Source organism: Primulina tabacum, chromosome 13 (genome assembly GCF_025594145.1).
Source record: "Primulina tabacum isolate GXHZ01 chromosome 13, ASM2559414v2, whole genome shotgun sequence".
Classification (NCBI taxonomy): Eukaryota; Viridiplantae; Streptophyta; class Magnoliopsida; order Lamiales; family Gesneriaceae; genus Primulina; species Primulina tabacum.
The window spans coordinates 36988573-37010303 of NC_134562.1; the positions used below are offsets into that span (position 1 = coordinate 36988573).

At 37.9% G+C, this 21731-nt stretch overlaps 1 protein-coding gene across 1 annotated transcript in view; it reads right to left on the reverse strand.

The window, feature by feature from the left end:
• The window catches only part of LOC142522330 (uncharacterized), a 35894-nt gene that overhangs the window by 2969 nt on the left and 11194 nt on the right, over positions 1-21731 (reverse strand). Inside the window, 18 exon segments of the mRNA XM_075625635.1 lie at positions 750-1181; positions 1409-1873; positions 1963-2253; positions 2334-2594; positions 2766-4064; positions 4364-4790; positions 5231-5649; positions 5918-6265; positions 6348-6620; positions 7111-7764; positions 9387-9608; positions 10116-10337; positions 10422-10571; positions 17326-17716; positions 17793-18015; positions 18120-18378; positions 20290-20625; positions 20697-21677. Coding sequence (XP_075481750.1) covers positions 750-1181; positions 1409-1873; positions 1963-2253; positions 2334-2594; positions 2766-4064; positions 4364-4790; positions 5231-5649; positions 5918-6265; positions 6348-6620; positions 7111-7764; positions 9387-9608; positions 10116-10337; positions 10422-10571; positions 17326-17716; positions 17793-18015; positions 18120-18378; positions 20290-20625; positions 20697-21677 — 7653 coding nt within the window.

A 21731-nucleotide genomic window follows, 5' to 3' on the forward strand; every position in this document is an offset into this window, starting at 1 on the left:
TTCATTGCAATCTAATATTTGAAAATACTTCGTTACACCAATTCCAAATGGTTAGCAAAGTTCCCAAAGAGCCATACATCTAGAGCATGAAATTGTAGCATTTATAGGAGTGCAATCAATAAAAAGAACTTGGCATCATACTGCGTACAGGCACTGCCATCATGTCTTGATCAATAGTTTTAATTTCCAAATAGAGTGGTTGCTAAATATTACAAGTTAATTGTTAAGAGAATAACTAGAAAGCATGTGTTTGTTCTGACAAAAAATGAACCAACCATCCATGCCATACAATTCGTCAAATATTGAATATGCGTGAGAAAAAGAACGCAATTTAGAGAAGAAAATAGTTGGGGGTTATTCTACTTTGACACAGTATGCTCATTTCTAAATGCCCCAAGCTTAAAAATAGATACTAAGGAGCAATCAAACACTCCAAAAAATTATTCTTAATCAGATCATGCTAATAAATTTATTCTGCAGCATAAAACGAAACAAAATAGTGTCATGTAATTAGCTCAAAATAATGTCGACACAAAGTGCTCACTTTTGACAAACTTGGACCCAAAACAAGATCAATAAGACATTCCTAGTAATCTTATTCAATGTCTAAGATATTAAAAATATAACATGGAAGTTCAGTCTGAAAACTAAACCACGAAAATTAGCCTCTAATAGATTGAGGTATGCAATGAGGCTCCAATTCCCAGGTGGCCAATAAACAAAACAAGTATTAAGTTGACTTGATGTACCTTATCAGTGAAATATTGTCCTGGAATTTCGACATCAACAGCATAAAATTCTTCCAACCCTTTGCTTTCGTCCTCCAACTTCAGAACAGCAGGAAAACGGTCTTCTACATTGCTTTGGAGAATATTTTTCCAGCGTTTCAATCGTTCAGTCAAATCAGCAAGGGTGGCTGGAAATGTAGCAGTACTTTCCGGATCAAGATCACGTTCAAAATCTTGCTTGTATTCTCTCACGAATTCAACATGTTTATTAACAGCATCTGCCGAAAAGCAAGCTCTGCAAACACCAGAAAGCTCTTTCTTGAGAGATTGGGGAACTTCTGCTGTCGTAGCAGTTGGATACTTGTAACAGCGATGAAGTAGGGCATTAACTACTGCCAACAGCCTCTCCTCAGGTAATGTAACAAACCGTGACCCGATTTCTGTGAGTAGAACCTGCAAAAGCAAACATTAGCAACAAGTCAAACATTAACAGTGCAAGGCAAAGTTCAAAAGATTGTTCTAGCTGTGTGTAAGACCACAACGTGATGAAAACAGCAAGGCTTCCGGAATTATTAAAGCACTTTGCTAGCATACCCTGATATATTTTTCCATCCAGTTCAAATTGAACATGACAAGTAGAAGATAAGTGACTGGTACAAATAATTAAACAAAGGTCCTACCTCAAGTTCACTAGCCAGATTGGTATGTTTACTTCTAAGAGTCTCCATTATGTCTTTTGCAGCATCAAATGCACTAGCTGCAGAGGCAACCAATCCCATGGCACTGTTACGTCGCAATGCAATTTGACCGGCATCATTACCAGATGAACTTTGATGCTGGTCAGTCCCAGACGGCATGCTGCTTTCAGCAGTACTTGATCTTTCAGGTTCTTGCACCTGAGAACTACTTCCATCATGTGATCCAAGACCTCCGGCAGATTGAGCTCCATGATGAAGCTGATTTTCTGAAGCCAATGAGCCCCCACCCTGAGCAGCCACTCTTGTATTTCCATCAGGCAACCCAACAGATCCAGCAGCTACATTTTGCTGCATTCTCTGCTGGGCCATAGCCATTCTACCATATTCAGATCTATTTGCAACATCACGGCGTTCGAGCAGATATGTTCGAAGCCAGTAATATAGTGCCTAAAATTTAAAACAAGAGTATTAATACTTAGACGACCCAATTTTGGAATTAGATTTTCAGACCCTCGTTTTCAAGAGAATTTATCTACCTGAGGATATACAGTGGCAATTTTAAGCAAAACAAGTTTGCAATGTGAAGCTTCTGTCCTTTGCAAGGACAGTAACAACTGGGGAATCCAAGAAAGCCAAACCCAATGTGGTATTTGCTCCAAGTATTTATCAAATGCCCTTCCCACAGGTTCATTGGGTGTGTCAAAACTAAGAAGATACAGGACCCGAGCTAGATGGCTTCTAGAATTTGGAATTCCAAATTTGATGCCTTGAAGGAAGCAGCTCACAGCATATTCAAGCCAGTTCTCTTCATGGGTTTCCCTGTAGGCCTGTACAAAAGATCAGAATAAATTATTTCAAGTTACCACGAAAACAGAAATGATATATGTTAGAACATGAGAGCACATACCATATCACAATAATTTCCCCAGCTAATCCATCCTTTGGGCAAGTTCTTGAAGAGGGTAATGGCATTTGAAAATTGAAGGTTGGCACCTTCACAATCACCAAGCTTCAACAGAAAATCACCCTTGAGGCGAAAAATTTCAGCTTGGTGTTTGACAGGAAAATAATCCAGGTTAGTGCTATTGATCAGATTAAGACCGCTGGTTAGCTCTCCCTTCATTTCCAAGTACGCTTTTGCTTGTTCTCTTATTTTTACAAAAGCCTCCTGCAGATAATTAAATGATGTTAAATAATGAAATAAAAAATTGAAGACCGACGTATTATTGTTATTTACCACCTCTGCCTCCATTCCCCCTCCACCATAACCTACAGGCTACAAGGGCTGGCAGCAGTATTTATAAGAATAAATAAAAGATAAAAACACGATCAACTGGACCTGAACTTCCATGGTAGAGTGTCCATACATCTTTTCAAGAATTGAAACACAGATATCATGCAGCCCATGCTTACGGGAAATGAGGGCAAGTTTATTGACATTCCACGCCTTGTCACGGAAACCAAGATGATGAAGTTGTGAATTTGTGTTTATCAATTCCTTAAATGCATCTATGACTGCATTATACAATTCGTTCCTCCACTGAAGCAAATCGTACCAAACAGACATATTGTCCCATTCATTCGGTGTCCTCAATCTCCATGTCTCAAGGATATCCTTTAGATCTGCATATAAGCCACCATGAACACCAGTAACAGAATTTCCAGAAAGTTTGTTTCCATGTGCAATATCCACAATAATCCTAGCCGATTCTTGAACTTCTACTAATTGCTGAAACTGTTGCAGTAGAGGTATTTTGGCGTTAACGGACATCTCAGGCAATTGCCACCACTGTTCCAAAGCCAGATCAACACCCTTTCCCACAATGTTTTCAGCTTCTTGTACACCATTGATGTTCTTTTCATGAAGAGCAAAATACGCATGGATAATACGAAGTTTTGGAGTTTCTTCAACTTGAACCTTCGGAATAACTTGATCTCGTAGATATACCCAGTCAGGCTGTTTCCAGAGACTATCAAGAAGTATCTCGTAATTGTCAACAAATTTCCCAAATTCAGAAAGTGCATCCCACTGACTAAGTTGAGTAGCACAATGGAGCCACTGTTCTTCCCAAAGGCACATCTCAGCTTTTGGTACTGTGTTGCTGTAGGTGCCTTGAGTTGCTTTTACCATAGCCTGATAGAAAAGGCTTTGGGCTTGTTGCCAATACCCATGCTGAACAAGTGAAAGACCAGACCTAGTTTCCGATGTAGTTGATCGTTTCTTCCACAAACCATATCTCATATCTTCTTCATTGAGTAACCGATAAAGCTCAGCAAGGGATTCAGAACACTTAGCCTCATTCGAAAATAGCATTACATGACTTTCAAGCAGTCCTAATGCAATGTGCCATGCATTATAAGTTTTTCCAATATATTTGATTAGCTCACTGGGCATCCGTGGCTGTGGGTGACTTAGTTGAAGCCCTTCCAGAAGAGCTTGAACAACATTTGGTCGGTGGGCTTGCTGTTTTTTATGATAATCTTTTGATAATAGAGCTATCATTGGCTTAGCTAGTGCCACCTGCTCTTCCTTCTGTAAGGTTACCCAAACAATAGGAAACACCAAAACCCACAAATGATAAGCAACATTTGCATCTGTGTGGGCCAGCTCTCTCAGCGGGATGATGAGATCCAGAACCTATAATGCAAATCAATTTCATAAGTACTAAAACTGTTTCTTACCTGACACATACAAATTTAGTACCAAAAAACAGTAGAGCCAAAGCCAAACTAGGTGTGAGAAAGTCAAAAGCCACATTGTACTTGAAGGATGAGAGGACCCATTGTCCTAACTATGGAAACACTTTTATGATTACTGAAGCGCATCAATGCATTGATTCACAATCATAACCGCGAACTTGAGTTCTTTTACCAACAAAAGTTAAGAAAGAGACGGCATTATTGAAGAAAAAGGGCAACAAAAACGGGAATTTCTACCTGTAATTTGCTCATTTCATTCAGAAAAAACGAATGTTTGAACATAAGGCTATCAAGTGTCAGAGGAGCTTCATCCGAGCATTCAGGATTATCAAGAGCCATTGGCTGTGGACCAGAATTGGAACTTTCACCCAATACCAAAACTGGAGGAATTTTTGCAGAGTTTGGAGCTAGCGTAATTGGTTTGTTCTCAACTAATACTGCCAAAAGAAGATCGAGGCCTTGTTTAAGCCAGAAAACATCACTTAGAGCTTCCCAATCTTGAACTTGAATGATATACTGCAGCCTAGTGAACAATGTTTTCCCAAGAGATTCATGATAAAGTGCAAAGAACTTCCTCCTCATCTCGGGATCTTTTGCCCGTAAACCAAGTAAAAACTGCCTCTCCACTTTCTGAAACACATCTTGACCCAGAGAAAGAGGATACCTGGAAGTCAATTAAGTTCATATAGTGTTACGAGCTAATTTTAGCACGGGATGTATGCATGTGTATAAATTTAATGTTAAGTTTATTTTTATGTAAATAACATAAAATATAATTATATTCGTTTAAATTTTTCTTTATCTAAATATTTTTTTAAGGTTTATGTTTGATTATATTTATTTTTAAATAATATAATATATAATTTATTAATTTTAAATATTAAAAAATATTATAGTATATCATTAATTAGGTGAAGAAAACTTTTTAAAAATTTGAAAAAATAAAAATATCGAAGGTAGTTATTTATAGAGGGGTATTTGAGAAAGATCATATAAAAACATACCAAGAGACCAAGGTAGATATTATGTGGTGCTCTTCCTTAATAATATAGTAAAGTAATAGATGTATTAATTTGTCTAGAAAAAACCAACAAATTCACTTACTTATTCGAGTCAGCACAAAGCCCATAAAGCAGTTCAAGATACTTCCGATCCCATTCATCGGCAGTACCCGGGGAAAAGATCTGCTTATCTACTTGTGAAAGCTTGTGAAGTAATGAAACGACTTCCTTTGGAGTGATAAATGTGCTAGGCACAGCAGATAATCCAGATTTACCAAAATCATCATCAACCCAACCTTTTATCACATCCAGAACACAAACAAGCACAGAAGGATCAGTGCCCTTCTCAGATAGCAACAAGTTGAGTATTTGATTTACAGATCTTTTGCAATCAGGCACACTCATAACTCTTTCGTTGATAAGTTTCAACACAGATTTCAAGTTTGTAATTGTAATGGCACTCCTAACATCACCACCTTGACGAGAGGAAGTCACAGCAGAATCTGGATCTGATTTCTGGCCCTGGAAGCATAAAACATGGAGTTTAAAGAAGCATCATACGATAATGTCGTACAAACACAACTAAATGCACTAAATATAAATAACATAAAAAACTAATATTCAAACTTCAATGAACCTTGAAACATTCCGAGCATAAAAACCACGAACCTATCCTAAGAAATCATGAGTTCAAACATGATGGTCAGATATCATCTAAAAACATCCAACGGTATAATGCAAAAAAAAATAAAAAAAACAAAACATTTGCTTGCTGAAAGAAGAAACTTACTTGTCTGGTATAAGAACCACAAGACATTCCCATATCTCGTGCCAGGCGCTGAAGGACACGAACCAAACTGAAAGGATCGACAAGGTTTTTGTGCACGTCTGCTAAGGATTTTATGACATGAAGCACAAAGCTAATCATGCTAGCAGAGTTATCTTCACCTGAACTCTGAATGGCAGCAATCGCTGCGAGGTGCTTTTGTACGAGTTCCTCCACTTTTTGATACAACAATTTCACTTCTTGAGTTGTGCTAATTGCTTCAGGAGGAAATGCAGCAGAAACCATCTTCAAAAGAGTGCACAAGGAATTTCCATCATCTAGCATTTTGAACTTAAAACATGGCTCCAGAATCTGCCAAAGGTAGATGAATAAAAGGGCCATCAAACATTGTCCTTCGAAAAAACACAAAATCGTGATGCACAAAGAAACTTACCTGAGAAATCTGGTTGATGTTATTTCGCACAAACAAATGAGGTTGCTTTTCCAAGACCTTGTTCATCACATCTAGACCCTGGGCCAAGGCAGTAGATGGATCCTTCGACTGAGATGATGGTGTACTGCTGAGCAACTTCTCTAAATAATTGAATTTTACATTAGCATTGGGCCAAACTTCCAATGCTTGTGAAAGAAGCTCCAAAGCTTGTTTATACATGAGACTTGCCTCCTTATTTGCCTCTTTGTCTTTAGGTTCTATTACCAATGCTACCTAAGGGGGAGAGAGGGGGAGAGAGAGAGAGAGAGAGGGGGGGGGGGGGGGGGATTATCAGTCTAGATAACACCACACAAAACACATTTTGTTTCTTAAATCATGACCAACAATGGCAAACTAACATGATTCCTACAGGGGAAAAAAAGGAACACACAAATGGCATGTCTTTTGTATCATCTAATTTCTGTAGTAAACATCGATATAGTATGTAAAATAGAGATTATGAAGATTATGTCAAATAGCACATCTGCAAAAGCTGATAACACAGGGGCTGGCTCGAAAATAAGAAGATATTAACTAAAGGAAATCGAAAAGAAAAATGTTTGTAACTAATTTGTAACTGAAACAAAAATGTTGATAATCCCACACCCACAAAAATAGATTCTACTCTGACAGCCTCTTGCAAAGTGCAAGATCGAAATTCTACTCCAGGTTAATCGTAAATCTCTTCAATAATATATGAATCAAATGTAAATTTGAGACATACCCTAATAAGAAAATTGATTATCATCTCTTCCATTGCAGCATTAGGCTTAAACTCTTCATCAGGTGGCCCAGAAGACCCAGGAGTTTCAACATTAGGAATCGACGAGGCACCTCCAGGTGACATGATACAGAGAGACTGAAGACCAGGTTCCACTTTTATTCTCTTAGATGAATCCTCTGAAAATGAAGATACATCAACAGAAAGTTTGGGATCCACAACAGCAGAATTATGATGCAGTCCATCAGCACCCTGAACTGTGCCATCACTATTAATTCCTTTCTTCATATCACTTTGCCTCTGTTTTTCCCAATTGACAACCAACCCAGCAAGTTCAATAGCAAGGCGCCTATTTTCTGATGTAGTATTATAAGGAAGGCCAAGACGACTGAGAGAATTTACCATCTGGGGAACAAATTGAGCTCTACAACTGTAAAAAAGATCCGAGTGTCGAACAATGAGCTGGAATATGTGAATAAGATTAGGAATAGAGTGACCTTCCTCAACCAAAATTTTCTTAGTGTAACGTATCCATATTGGCATACGAGAATCACCAAGAGGCAATCTGCGTGGAAGTGCTGGCATGAGTATGTCAAGGGCTTGCTTGACCAACATTTTATTCTCTGGCTGGCAAGTCCTCAAAAGGGCAACAAAGACCTGTATTTTTAAGCCGTAAATACAATTGCTCAATCGACTGGAAGTAACAATCACAAGAATGCAAACGTGTAGCAACATTAAGTTGCTATAAAGATAGCTCAAGGAGAATATATAGTGTGGTGACTCGATGCATGCGGTAAAACTACCTGGCAGTGTAATGCATTTTTTTTATTAATTGTCCAACTCCTCCAAAACTAATTGCCGCGCCTCATTTACTTTTGTAGAGACATAAAAGTATTAAGACTAATAAACAAAAACTAGAACAAATCTAATTTACCCAAGAAGTGGATAGAAAGAGTAGAAAGGACTGTTATATTAGAACGTGCATGCATCGATATACATCTGTATCTATTTTCACAAATAGTTTATGCTTATAAATAGTCATATATGTCGAGGTTGCATCAGAATAGTTATCATCCAATGTACGTCTGTAAGCTAGACAAGAAAATATCGATTAACAGCTGTAACACTAAATGTTATCTCGGTAACAGTATACTGTTTCTTATTAAAATAGATTACAATTTTTTTAAAGGTCGACATATAGAGAATTGAAGGTATAACTACAGAATAATTGCCCACTGTAGAAAGAGAAATTTCAAAAGTTCAGTTCTCATGCTTAATCCACACCACCGTGTGCTTGAAAATTATTGAACCAAACATTTAAACTAAGAGTGTTCCAAAAAGAATTCTATTCAACCACCCTGATTAGTCTAGACAACCAGCCAGTCATAATACCTTTCTGCAACCAAAATGACTAATAAACAGTGTCAAAAGAAGTTCCCTGCATCTCTTTTTAAAGAAAATATTCCCATTAAAACTGAACTGAATATAATATTGATTGAATCCATTTTCATGAAAAAATTTATCAGCGGGCTACGATATTCTTCAGTAGTGTCAAATTAATATCTCACCATTTTCTACACATAATAGCGGTGGAGCATTATGTTAATTTTTCCGAGCAATGTTCCTAAACTTACAGCAGCTAGACTGAGAAAAAAGCATGATGTTGCCTTTTTAAATAGGAGAATTCAACTCAACCTTGACCAATCTTTTTTCAGCAATGCTAGATTAGGCTCAAAAACATTTTTTCCATAGTTGCACAAGTGATGGTTAAAAAGGCCAATTCAAGAGATTAAAACCTATCCAACTTTTCATATTGTTTCGAAGAGGAACTTTGTTATTTGCATCTATACAACAATATGGTGACAAAAAGCTGACTACATTAGCAGTTTCAAATCAGTTATGAACTATGTTGACTGTCACGAAAAAATAATTGATATTTATAGGCTAAAATAACATGCAATTGCACCTGAGAACAATTTTTTTTAGGAAATCTGAGGACAATTTCATGTTTATATATCACATGTTATGATGCCAACCCGATCCACAAGTTGCAATCTTCATTTCGCACTATCAAAACCTCACACAGACCCAAACTAATAACCCTCATATAATAATAATAATAATAATAATAATAATCAACGGTTTATGAAGCATCCATATTCAGAAGTCAGATGTTTTGGTTCTTTTACTATTCAACCATGTAATTATATGGTTCAGAAAAACATTAGGAGGGAATTATTTAAAAATTGCAGTATATGGTGATATACTGGTGGAAGCACCTGCAATATAATTTTCTCTGGGGCTTGGTAAGCCTCCAAAAAGTGGCAAACGTTGACAAATGCCCACTGCTTACTAGCACTATCTTCACGTTTGAGATGATTCCAGCCAAATTTAATGAGTTCCTTTCGATGGTGAACAAGGTCATTTTGAAGATACTTGAGAAGCAGAGTGGCAAGCTGCAGAAGCTCTATCCTCAAGGGCTCATCATAATCAGCAGATATCTAGAAATATAAAAATGAATGAAACACTCAGTCTCAAAATGAAATAAATCTATACCTTTACATCCTTGTTTGGACAATGACTGCAGCTACAATCAAATCATAATTAAGACCAAAATCTAGCAGACAATGTGAGAATCTCACTTGGTCAACATTGGAGTAATAAGAGAAGCAATCAGTTTTACTTGAGCATGTCAACGGTAGTAAAATGCAACAGGGAAAAAATGACTCAAAATATATATCTATAGACCGGATCTTGGACAATGTTTTCCAATTGTGAAAAGACCGAATAAACCCTTCATCAGTGTTAATCAAAAGACACTAAACGGAAAGGATGAGATAGCAACAATATACCAAACTGGCATCCATGCTAAAGGGCAGGATGAGTTCGCACAAGCTCAATCTTCTACAGACTACGATAGCAACAATATTATCAAAGTGGCTGAAGTAGTTGAAAATCACAAGTCAAAATCATATAAAAGAACCAATATCATAAAAAGGATCATTTACCTCTTCTGGAGGATCAAGAAGTTTGTCAACTATCGTCTTGATTGTGGCTGCATCAACGACTTCCCAAGTTTGATCATTCTGAAAAGAATGAGCTAACATTGGAAGAATGAGCATTTGCATCACGATTACCAAATGATCGTGACTCAACTGTTTTAGTTGGAAAATGTCCAGAAAGTGAAGTAGAATACTTTTCTTCATGTTGGGGGGATAGCCCTCAGCAATCTGTACATTATATCATGACCACAGTTCAACTGGTAATTGGTTTGATAAAATAGTCATCAGGACTGCGTTACACATTTAACATACCTCAACAATGTAAAACTCCTTTAAGAAAGTAAAATCTATGCGAGTCTGAAACAGGAAGATGACTAGAATATCGAATAACACATTGATCTCCATTCTATCATGACGCAAGTAGTTCAAGAAAGATTTGACAAGCCATTTGCTTTCTTTTACCTGCAAATGTGTGAAGATTGCAACAATCAGTAAGTTGGCAAGTAAGAAATATCATAGATCAAAAGAGGTATTATTCACTCATAAGAAATGTTAAAAGGACAGTGTAGTCTAGTGAACAAGGAGCAATTACTGCTCATTTTGCAGCCTGGCCCTTCAGAATAATAAAGTAGAGTCTGATTGGCCAATGAACTAACCACACGATGTTTCTGCCCTTTTAAAGGGACAAAAGTCCATTACCAAACCAATTAACAATGAAATCATGAAAGTTTCAAGCTTCCAGACAAACACTTGAGCAAAAGCATTGTAAATCTTTGGTCATGCTTTAGTTAATATGTTAATTTTTTCCCAACAATTTTCAAGTCTGCACGTGGTGAGAATAAACCAATATTAATCACAGTCAAATCATGCCCAAACAAGAATAAAATACTGTTTTTACCAATCTTTCAAGGCCTTCATATGTATTCAATCAGGATATCTCAAACTAATTCTGTCGAAATCTGCCTTGATTTCTAGGGATCAGCTAAGATTTATCTTTCCAAAAATAAGAAGATTAGTATAATACCTTATTCTTGTCTCCATGTGATTAGTTTTTCCTTTTTTAGTTTCTATTCTGAATTGTTCTTGATTTGAGGAAGTGATTGAAGCTTTCCTCTCTATTTAAATGTGTGTGTATTCTGCAGAACAGAATGAGAAATATAAACGTTATTCTCAAACTTCCACATGGTATCTTAGCCATCTCTAAATCATCAGATCAAAATTTCTCTATGACCAAAAACGGCATGGCCAGTGACAAAGAACACTCAACTCCGTCTGGAGATTCTTCAGGATCCTATCTTCAAACCAGCAGTAACCCATAATGTGACAGAGAGTACTCCTCTTCACATTACAGGGCACAAACTGAAAGGGAATAATTCTCTTAAATGGTCTCAATCCGTTAATGATGTATATCAGCGGAAAGGGAAAAGATGAATACTTAACAGGTGAAGTTGTTTGTCCAAAGTCAGGGGATCCAAAATTCAAATTCTGGAAAACAGAGAACATGGTCATGTCCTGGCTGGTAATCTCCATTACCATCGAGATAGGTGAAAATTTTCTACTCTAATGAAATATGGGATGCTACAAAAAAATTATTCAAGCAAAGAAAACACGTCAGCGATTTTCGAAATAGAAACAGCTCTTCATGATCTTCGACATGGAGAGCTTTCCGTCACCCAGTACTACAATCTTATCACTCGGTAGGGGCAACAACTTGATGTAGTTGAGGACCATAAATTGAACTGTCCAGAAGATGCCAAGAAATTCAAAGAGATCGTAGAAAAGAAAAGAATTTTTAATTCTTAGTAGACTCAACAAGAACTTAGATGAAGTACAAGGAAGAATTCTTGGAATGAAACCCATACCCACCATCGGAGAAGTTTTCTCCAAAGTTCGCAGAGAAGAAAGCAGAAAAAATGTGATGCTTGGAGATTTACCAGCTGCCCCTATCACAGAAAATACATCTGCCGCCCTAATTGCTCGAGGAACACAAAACACCAGCCATTACAATCGATCGAAGAAAGGGAGAGACCGTGGTCCGATTATTGTTAACTAAGTTAGCACACCAGAGAGACATGCTGGGATTTCGTTGAAAACCCGCTGGTTGGAAGTCTTCGAAAGCTGCACTGAGAAAGAAAATCGCAGCAATCATGCTGCCGTTGAAGAAGAAAGAAAATCGCAGCAATCATGCTGCCGTTGAAGAAGGAAATCCTGCTGTGACATCCAATCTATTCAACAGTGAACAACTTGAAGCCCTTCAGAAGATGTTCTTGCAAATGTTGTCCCAAAATAACATCGGAATGCAAAATCAGAAAATAAAAGCATGCGGATTATTGACTCTGGCGCTTCAGACCATATGACGTGAGATATATCATTTGTTCATGATTACAGCCTATGTCAAGAGGGCCTTACGGTGAAATAGCCGATGGGACTCTTTCAAAAGTGGCTAGCACAGATTCAATCATTCTCTCAAAGGATCTAGAATTAAAATTTGTCCTTCATGTTCCTAATTTAGATTGCAACCTGTTATCCGGTAGTAAACTCTCTCAAGATCTTAACTGTTGTGCTAAATTCTATCGACACTTGTGTGAATTTCAGGTTTTGGATTCGGGGAGGATGATTGGCAGGGCTAGGATGTGCTCAGAACTGTAACTCCTCAAAATCAATGAACCTCCCAGAAGACAAACTCACTATGCAGTATGTGTTGGGTCTATATTTCAACCGAATAATAGTTTAGTACTATCATGTTATGGCACTATCGTCTAAGACATCCGAATTTTGTGTATCTTCAAAAGTTGATTCATTCCTCATTCATAAATAAAAATCCAAAATTGTTCCAATATGATGTGTCAACTATCGAAACATGTTCACAACTTCTATCACATTCAAGCACACAGCATCTTATCATTTTTCCATGATTCATAATGATGTAAGGGGCCATCCAGAACAAAAAAATATCATGGACCCTAGATGGTTTATGTTATTTGTAGATGATTACACGATAATTAAATGGCTATTTCTTGTGAAACAAAAATCAGGGGTCGGTCAAATTTTTAGAAATTCAACACCATGGTTCAAACTCAATTTCAAACTAAGATACAAGTGTTGAGAATTGACAATGCTAGAGAATATTTTGAAACCAAATCTACGAGCTTATCTTGGGAGTCGAGGCATTATACATCAAAGTTATTGTGTTGACACCCCACAACAAAATGAGGTGGCTAAGAGAAGCTAGATCTCTCATGTCTACCACACGTGTGCCCAAATTTTTCTGGGGAGAGGCAGTCTTAACTACTACTTGATAAACCGGATGTCATCCCATGGCTTGAAGTTTCAATCACCAATGACCATATCACATGTTTCACAAGTCATTTCCCAATACTCCGTGTTTTATCCAGTCTTCCTTTCAAGATTTTTGGATGTTCCGTGTTGGTCCACATTCATGCTCAACACCAAACCAAACTTGATCCTAAATCTCTCAAAGGTGTATTTTTTTTTTATAAGAAACAATATTTTATTAATAATAAGTTGAGACAAGGTACATCAGTGGACTAGTGATCCACTTTCATCAAGAAGTACATGATATGAAAGTTATCTTAATGATACACATATACCCAGGCCCCCTTTTTCTTTCGGTTTACATACTTGGTTCCACGCGACCAAGTGGCTATGAACATCTCCGTCCGCTCCATCCCATAAAAAATTTCTCGAAATCTTTTCCATTGAATCTGCTATCCCTTTAGGGACCCTGAATAAAGACATGTAATAGATCGGCATAGAATTCAACACCGACGAAATTAGTGTTAATCTTCCACCTCTTGACAAGAAAGCTTTCTTCCAACTTGCCAATTTTTTCGACTTCCTAGCCACAACGGGAGCCAAAAAAGATGCTTGTAACGGATTGCCCCCCAAAGGCACGCCCAAGTAATTAATAGGCCACATCTCCTTACCACATCCCACTTGTCGTGCTACCATTTCAACTTCTCCTTGATCACGGTGAATACCCAACAAAGCACTTTTTTCCCAATTGATTTTTAATCCAGACATATCACAAAACGCTCTCACCACTTGCACCAGGAACTTAATGTGATCATCATTCTGCACAAAGAATAGTGTGTCGTCAGCAAATTGAATGTGAGAAATCTCTATCTTGTTTCTACCCACCTCGATCCCCCTCATGAGATTCCTTTCCTTAGCTTTATCAATCAATCTCCCCAACACATCCACGACCAAATTGAACAAGAAAGGAGATAATGGGTCTCCTTGTCTAAGACCTTTAAACGCCTTGAATTTACCTCTCGGTCTCCCATTAATTATGACGGAGAAAGAAACATTCGATACACAACCTTTAATCCAAGATCTTCATCTTCTTCCGAACCCCTTATTCATCAGAACAAAATCCAAAAAATCCCAACTGACATTGTCACAAGCCTTTTCGAAATCCACCTTCAAAACCCATCTCCTCTTTTTCTTTCTTCTCCCCTCTTCGATCAATTCATTCGCTATGAGGCCACAATCTAGGATTTGTCTTCTTTCAACGAAAGCATTCTGATTCAGATATGGTATGTGCTATCACTGTCTTAATTCTCGCTGTTAGGACTTTCGCTATGATCTTAGACAAACTTGTTGTCAGGCTTATCGGTCTAAAGTCCTTCACTTTATTCGAATCCTCTTTCTTTCGTGTCAAACAAATATATGTTTCATTAGTCGCACCATTTATGATCCCATTTTGAAAGAATTCATCAAAAACCTTCATTAGATCTCTTTTGACTATATCTCAACAATCTTGAAAAAAAGCCAAAGTAAATCCATCTGCCCCCGGACTCTTCCCTCCATCACATTGAAAGACTGCTTTCTTAACCTCTTCTTCCGTTAATTGCTTTTCTAACTCTCGACTTAACTCATCTTCAATGGGGCACCACTCCACTCTTCAATACCCCAACATCTCACTGTCTGTCAAACTGTACAAGTCCTTAAAACAATGGAGACAATTTCATCGTCATCTGTTGTTATTGATCCATCATTTATTTCCAATCTATCAATGGTGGCCTTACTCTTCCGTTGATTTAGAAGTGAGTGAAAAAATTTTGTGTTTTGATCCCCCTCTGTAATCCATTTTACCTTGCTCTTATGATAATAGATTTGATTCTTACGATGTATCAACTCTTCAAGCAACAATTTTGTTTTTTTCCTTTCATTCACTACTTCTTCCGATCCCCGACCCTCACTCTCTAAATCGTCCAATCTGCTGATTTTTTTTGTTAACTCCGCTGATTTCATTTCCACTCTCCCATAAACCTCATCATTCCATTTTTTAATGTCACTCTTCATTGCCTTGAGTTTCATCATGAATGTATAACCCTCCCATCCTTGAAATCTCGTATTATTCCACGACGATTGTGCCAATTTTTTGAAGCCTGGATCCCTTAACCATACATTTTCGAATCTGAAAGGCATAAGACCCCACTTACTTTTTACCAAATCAAAGACCACTGGGAAATGATCCGAGGTGATTCTTGGCAAGAGTGTTTGTCTATGATATGGAAAAATTTCAGTCCATCCCACCGTGAACAAGAATCTGTCTAATCTGCAACATATGGGTGTATTCCTAAAATTCGACCATGTGAACTTTCCATTCATTAAGGGTGGATTGCACAACTCTAGTTCTTGTATCAGTGAATCAAAACAGGACATGCTTGAGGTCTGTGAACAGCTATTAATTTTCTCTTGTATTGATCTTACAACATTAAAATCTCCCCCCAAACACCATCTATCTCCACATAGCACCATCAACCCTGCCAGTTCATCCCAGAAGATATTTCTTAATCTCGGTTGACATGGACCATAGACCGCTGTAAACCACCAATCGTTATGAGCATCCTTTTGAATTTGAATTGAAACCGAACTCCCCAATCAAATTATCCTTAACCGAAATGACCCTTGGATCCCACATAATCAGAATTCCCCCTGACCGACCAACTGACGGTAAAGTGACCCACTCCGCAAACCTTGACTTCCATATACTTGCAATAAATCTCTTATCCACCACCTCTTTTTTAATTTCCTGTAATACTATTAAATCTGGTTTTTCTTTGACAAGAACCGCACGTATCAATCCCCTACGTGTAGCTGAACCACCACCTCTCATGTTCCATGAAACAATAGAACAAGTAAATCAGTGAACTAGTGGTCACTTTCAACAAGAATTATATAATTTCAATGTTGTATCATACACATAAGCCCAAAAAATGACATCCAAAAACCTCAAGTGTTCTGTTCCAACACAATCTGTGGAGCCTAGTGAGTTACGTGTCTATACTAGGAGGAACAAGACTGTCGAAAGGGAAGTAATGCAGCCAAACAATAGCTATCATGACTTCAATGAGATTCTGGAATCTCAAAATTCACCAGGTAATATTTGTATTGATCAAGTTGAAGAAATTATTGATGATAGACCGATTGCCTTAAGGAAAGGCACTTGATTTGTATCACCATCCTATTTGTAATTTTACCTCCCATGGGAAACTGCCACCAAATCAGCGTGTTTTTGTTAGTAATATAAACAGAATTCAAGTTCCCAGTTCAGTCGATGAAGCCCTTAGCATACCAGAAAAGAAGAAGGCTATTTTGGAAGCAATTCAGCACTATAAAAGAACGAAATTTGGATGATATCTGATCTACCAAAAGGAAAAGGCCGGTGGGTTGCTAGTCAGCTAGTGGATTTTCACAGTCAAACACAACTCTGATTGTAGTATCAATAAGTTTAAAGCTGTTCTGGTGGCCAAGGGATTTACACAATCTAATGGAATTGATTACCTGGAGACTTTTGCACATGTCGCTAAATTTAATACAGTTCGAATAGTATTCTCGTTGGCTTCAAATTTTGATTGGCCACTCTATCAACTGGATGTAAAAAATGCACTTCTTAATGGTGATCTTTAAGAAGTATATATAGAAATCCTTTCTGGATTTGACACTACTGTCAATACCAAAAAGGTCTGCAAACTTAAGAAATCATTATATGGTCTACAACAGTCACCTAGAGCTTAGTTTGACAAGTTCACTCAAGCAGTTAAGAAGTTTGGGTATAGTTAATGCCAGGGAGATCACACAGTGTTTGTCAAGCAAGTGCAATCGGGAAGAAAGTCATTCTTATTGTTTATTCTTAACGAAAATAAGCTCTCAAGATGGACTATTCAGACTCCCATTTTTAACTTACTTGTATTAAGTGCAACTCCTGCTCATTTTGTAGACGAGAAATTCTAGCCGGGGACTTCCACAACAGAACTAATGTATCAAACACCACACGATTGCTCAGCAACCAGCCAGGTATCAATTTAACCAGAGTTTTAACTAAAGCAAGACCCTGAAAATACGCATCTGATGTTGCACCAGAGGTGATAGCAAGATGAACAGACTCTTCGGATGTAAGGGCAACGAGACTTTCATTGTTCATTAAGTTACTAGATGGATTGGAAGATCCTTGAGTAGTTGCTAAATCAGTTTTTTGCAAAAATTCGGGGAAAGCACTAGCTATTATCTTTTCCGGTGACTTAGCAAGTTCTTCTCTCAAGGGTTGGCCTGCATCCGATCTTATTATGTACATCAACCTGGATAAAAAGATATAACACAATTAATACATGAAAATTATCAACAGCAAATTTCAATCATCTATCTTGACATTACCTCCTGAAATATTTGGGTTGGCTTAATCGAGCAAGAAAATAATCAACAGCAGCTGTCGCATAACGATTAAGAAATTTTGTCAGTGGAAGACGATACGGACTATTTATCTCACTGTAAAACTGTCCGGGAGGGAGCGAAGCTTCTAAGTCAATCGTCAAAGTTACAAGTTCATCAAGAAATTTTCCAGCCGCAGAAGGAAGGAGGTGGAAGAGCTCAATGATAGCTGCAAAAAGTTGAAGAAGAATATCATTAAACAGCAATAAATCCTTAGGATATCTGCTCGGAATGGCTGCCTATCAATGGTCATGCAGTACAATTATTACGCACCAGCAGCTATTTTAGGTTCCTCTCCAGCCTTCCAGGACTTTTGGCACAGGGCAAGTTTCTCAGGTTCTAACCATTTCTTAAGATGTTCCAACAATTTTCCACCCAATGTAACATTGAACCAGTTAGATAGAAGTTCGAGCAACCGAGCCAGACCTAGCAACAGAGGCATGCTGAGATTTTTGGTATGTGCCAAATTAACTAATATTGGCCTCAAGCTGCCTTGGAGGAGTTCTTTTGGCATTCGTTGCTGTAGAATAACCTAAAATAGGATAGAGTTGAAAGAAAAAAAATTTAAGAAAATCATTAAGATGAATTAGATTGAAGTTCATATACACTAAACATTTACACACACTCAGGCCGGAAAGCTATTGCATATTAATATTAGGCACAATACTTGAGCACAGTGTCACTCAATTCTAACAATAAAGATTCGTATAGGTCTTGAAAAAAAAAATTAATACCAAAATCTTACGAAAAAGTTAAAATTTAATTATATTCATTTCCTTTTGGATAATAAAGGAAACAATAGGAAGAATAAGCACAAATCTTGAAGAATAAGCAATCATGTCGTGATCTTTCAAGTAAATGGTAAAATACATTTTTACATAGTCCAACCCACCGCAAAATAAATTTATTTCTTTTAACTTCACAACAGTAGCTTATAAGATGCTAAATTGAAATCAGTGTACAGGCCGGAGGCACACACCTACGCTTTTGATATATCGTGGTGCAGCCCTTGAGCCTAACGGTACATCAAGGCGCAAACCACGCCTCAGATTAAGGGTCAAATGATTCTTTCATATTTTGCTTGTGAAGTGTGCCTTAGGCGAAAGAGTCGTGAACCATATGTAAAATCTAACATGATAAAAGGTAGAATAACCCAGACCTAGAGAGAGAATTTTTTGAAAAATGCTCTCCCCCCCTTTGAACCTTTCACCACTCGGGTCCTTCCACTGTCCTATCAGTAACTTCATTACCTAAGCCTCACCGACTGCATCTGCCCTCCGTCTCCGACGCCGGTCGTCGGCGGCCCTTTAGCTTCACATTTTTTTTCGCCATTCTCGATTCAGATTTTATTCGATTTCGAATCGCTATCTCTGACTGTAGTCAGCTACCCAAACATCTTTTTATCCTTCGCGGCCTATTCGATTACCTATTCCAGCCACCGGCCGTTACCACAACCTTTTGAAACCCCAGCGCCATTTCAAGCCTTCTTTTTCATCAAAATCTTGGCTCACAAGCCCGTTTTAGTCAAATAATGGCACGTCAGTTCATGACATTGGATACAGATGTAGTGATTAAGATAGAGTTCAAAGTCTTCTCACTAAGGATGATTAACGGAGGTTCTTCGATTCGGTGGTCTGAAAGAACTAGGAATGCGAGTTATTTCCTAGATTTGGACCGAGAAGAGGCTGGTTGGTTCATTACAAGACTAAGGAGCTTCGTACATAGTCCTCAGTTATGCTCGGATTTTTATCGGTTTAGGGGCAGAAATGCGATTGTCATCCTACAGCGATTTGTCAATAGGAGAGGCCGATTCCTAGAGATTTCAAGATTTAATACGCAAGGAAGGAAACAGATTATAATTGTGCCAAGCGGCTTGAACTCTTTAGGGTGGACAAGGATCTTAAACTTATTCACTCAGTTACTGTCGAGAAAACCTCAGAGGGTGGTCCAAGAAAAAACTGATCATGGACAAGCCCCAAACAGAGCTACACATTGAAGAAAATGAAAAAGAATCAGTAAGATGTGGCAAACAAAATCCACATATACTCAAATCAGAATAAAACTAACTAAATAATCCAGATCCAAAAATGCATGGGATCCTAGACAAATTAATACTGAAGCTCAATCCGTTTAACTGTATAGAACACCAATAAGGAGGTTCTATATAGCTGGTGCCATCTATGTTAGAAAAGTACAATAAGAACTGAAGAAAACAACTTCCCTTTATAATATAATACAATTCAACACAGCATTGATCTACAATAACCACATGAACAATGAAAGCAGTTACATAAATGAAACAATACAGAACAGATTATTATTGCTAGTAGGAAACTCAAAACCAACGAGTATAAGAAAATGTGACCAAATCAAACACAAATATTCTCTACTTTCAAGCCAAAGAAAAAAAGACGTAAAACTTGAGTAAATAAGTCTAATTAACCTGGCGTAGCCCTTCCTTGGCAACGGTTACAATTTCAGGGGTCCTACTTGTCAATGATTTGAAGAACATGGAAATTACTTTAGCTCGCAACTCGGAGTGATTTTGAGCTTTAAAGTCCGCCCAGGCCATGGCAGTGCAAAGGAGTTCAATGCAAGCAGTGCGAAGTTTATTCAAGGATGTGGCCACTTTTGGATTCATAAATTTTACAACCCAAACAGTTTCATCAGCCTCTGCTATTTGTAAAGCTTCTTGCAAAAAGTTAATGAGCTCTGGTGTCAACTTAAGAAGGGGAGGCCTCAATGCAAGGCAGAAATTCAAAGCAGTGACAGTGCCAACCTGGAAGTAGTATAAAATGAGTTAGTAATATTAACAAAAGATATCAAATCCCCAACAACCACCAACTTCACCTGTTGATCAACAGTCTTAGACCGCAGTGGCCGCATGATAAGAGGTTGGTGAAAAGGTTCGAGCAACTCAGTAACCTCACTCCCAGTCCTACTAGCCAAAAGTGCCAATGATGACTGCACAATTTTTTTCACATCAATAGATGAGTTAGGACTAAATAATTCTGATGCCAGATACTCAACAACACCTTGAAAACTTTGCCTCCGTGCTTCACTGTTTGCTTCATCAGCATTGTTGACCATACGAAGAACTTGCATAAGCACCCGATTGGTCTCTTCCTGTTCTTTAGTAGCATATGTAGGAAGCCTTTTGAGCACATACAATAGACCCCTAACAATACGAACTTGATTAAGACATAGAATTTCAATTGTAACCTTTCCTATCAAAGCACCAAGCCCCATAACACCTCCCATTTGAGCTTGCCACGTGCTACCATGACAACAATGTAACAGCCTTGGTAGAAGTTGTTCAAATACAAAAATACGCATGCCTGGAGGAGGTGCATATACAGGGCTCATTGAGGGGCTGGTAACAATCAGAGGAGTGCCAGGACCTCTGGCCATCATTATATCGGAATGTTTCAAGTTAGCAAGGAGCAGCAGCGTCTCAGCAAACATATTCAATGCATTTAATGCAGCTTTGGCATGCAACCTGTTTTCATCAGCCAGTACTTCTACCAAAGCATCTAAAAATATTGTAGGATCCAATTCTTTGAGAGAAGTGGTATGCCTACACTTTGAACTCAAGCTGGTACTCGTTGAAAGCAAAGGACCGCTAAGAGAAGTGGATGAAATTATACTCTGAGATGCTGAGCTTTCAACATGAAATATTATAGCAAAATGACGGCAAATATGACCAATATATTCATCCTTGGGTTCATGTAGCTCAGGTTCTGCACTTGTGGCAATTAAAGTCATCAAGAGAATTTTGAACACAGATTTCTCGGCCATAAGCTGGGTCTTTGTCTTGACACCTAAGTCAGCCTGCACGAAAACATTATTTTAATTGATGGACCAACAAACATAATTCCAGGAAAG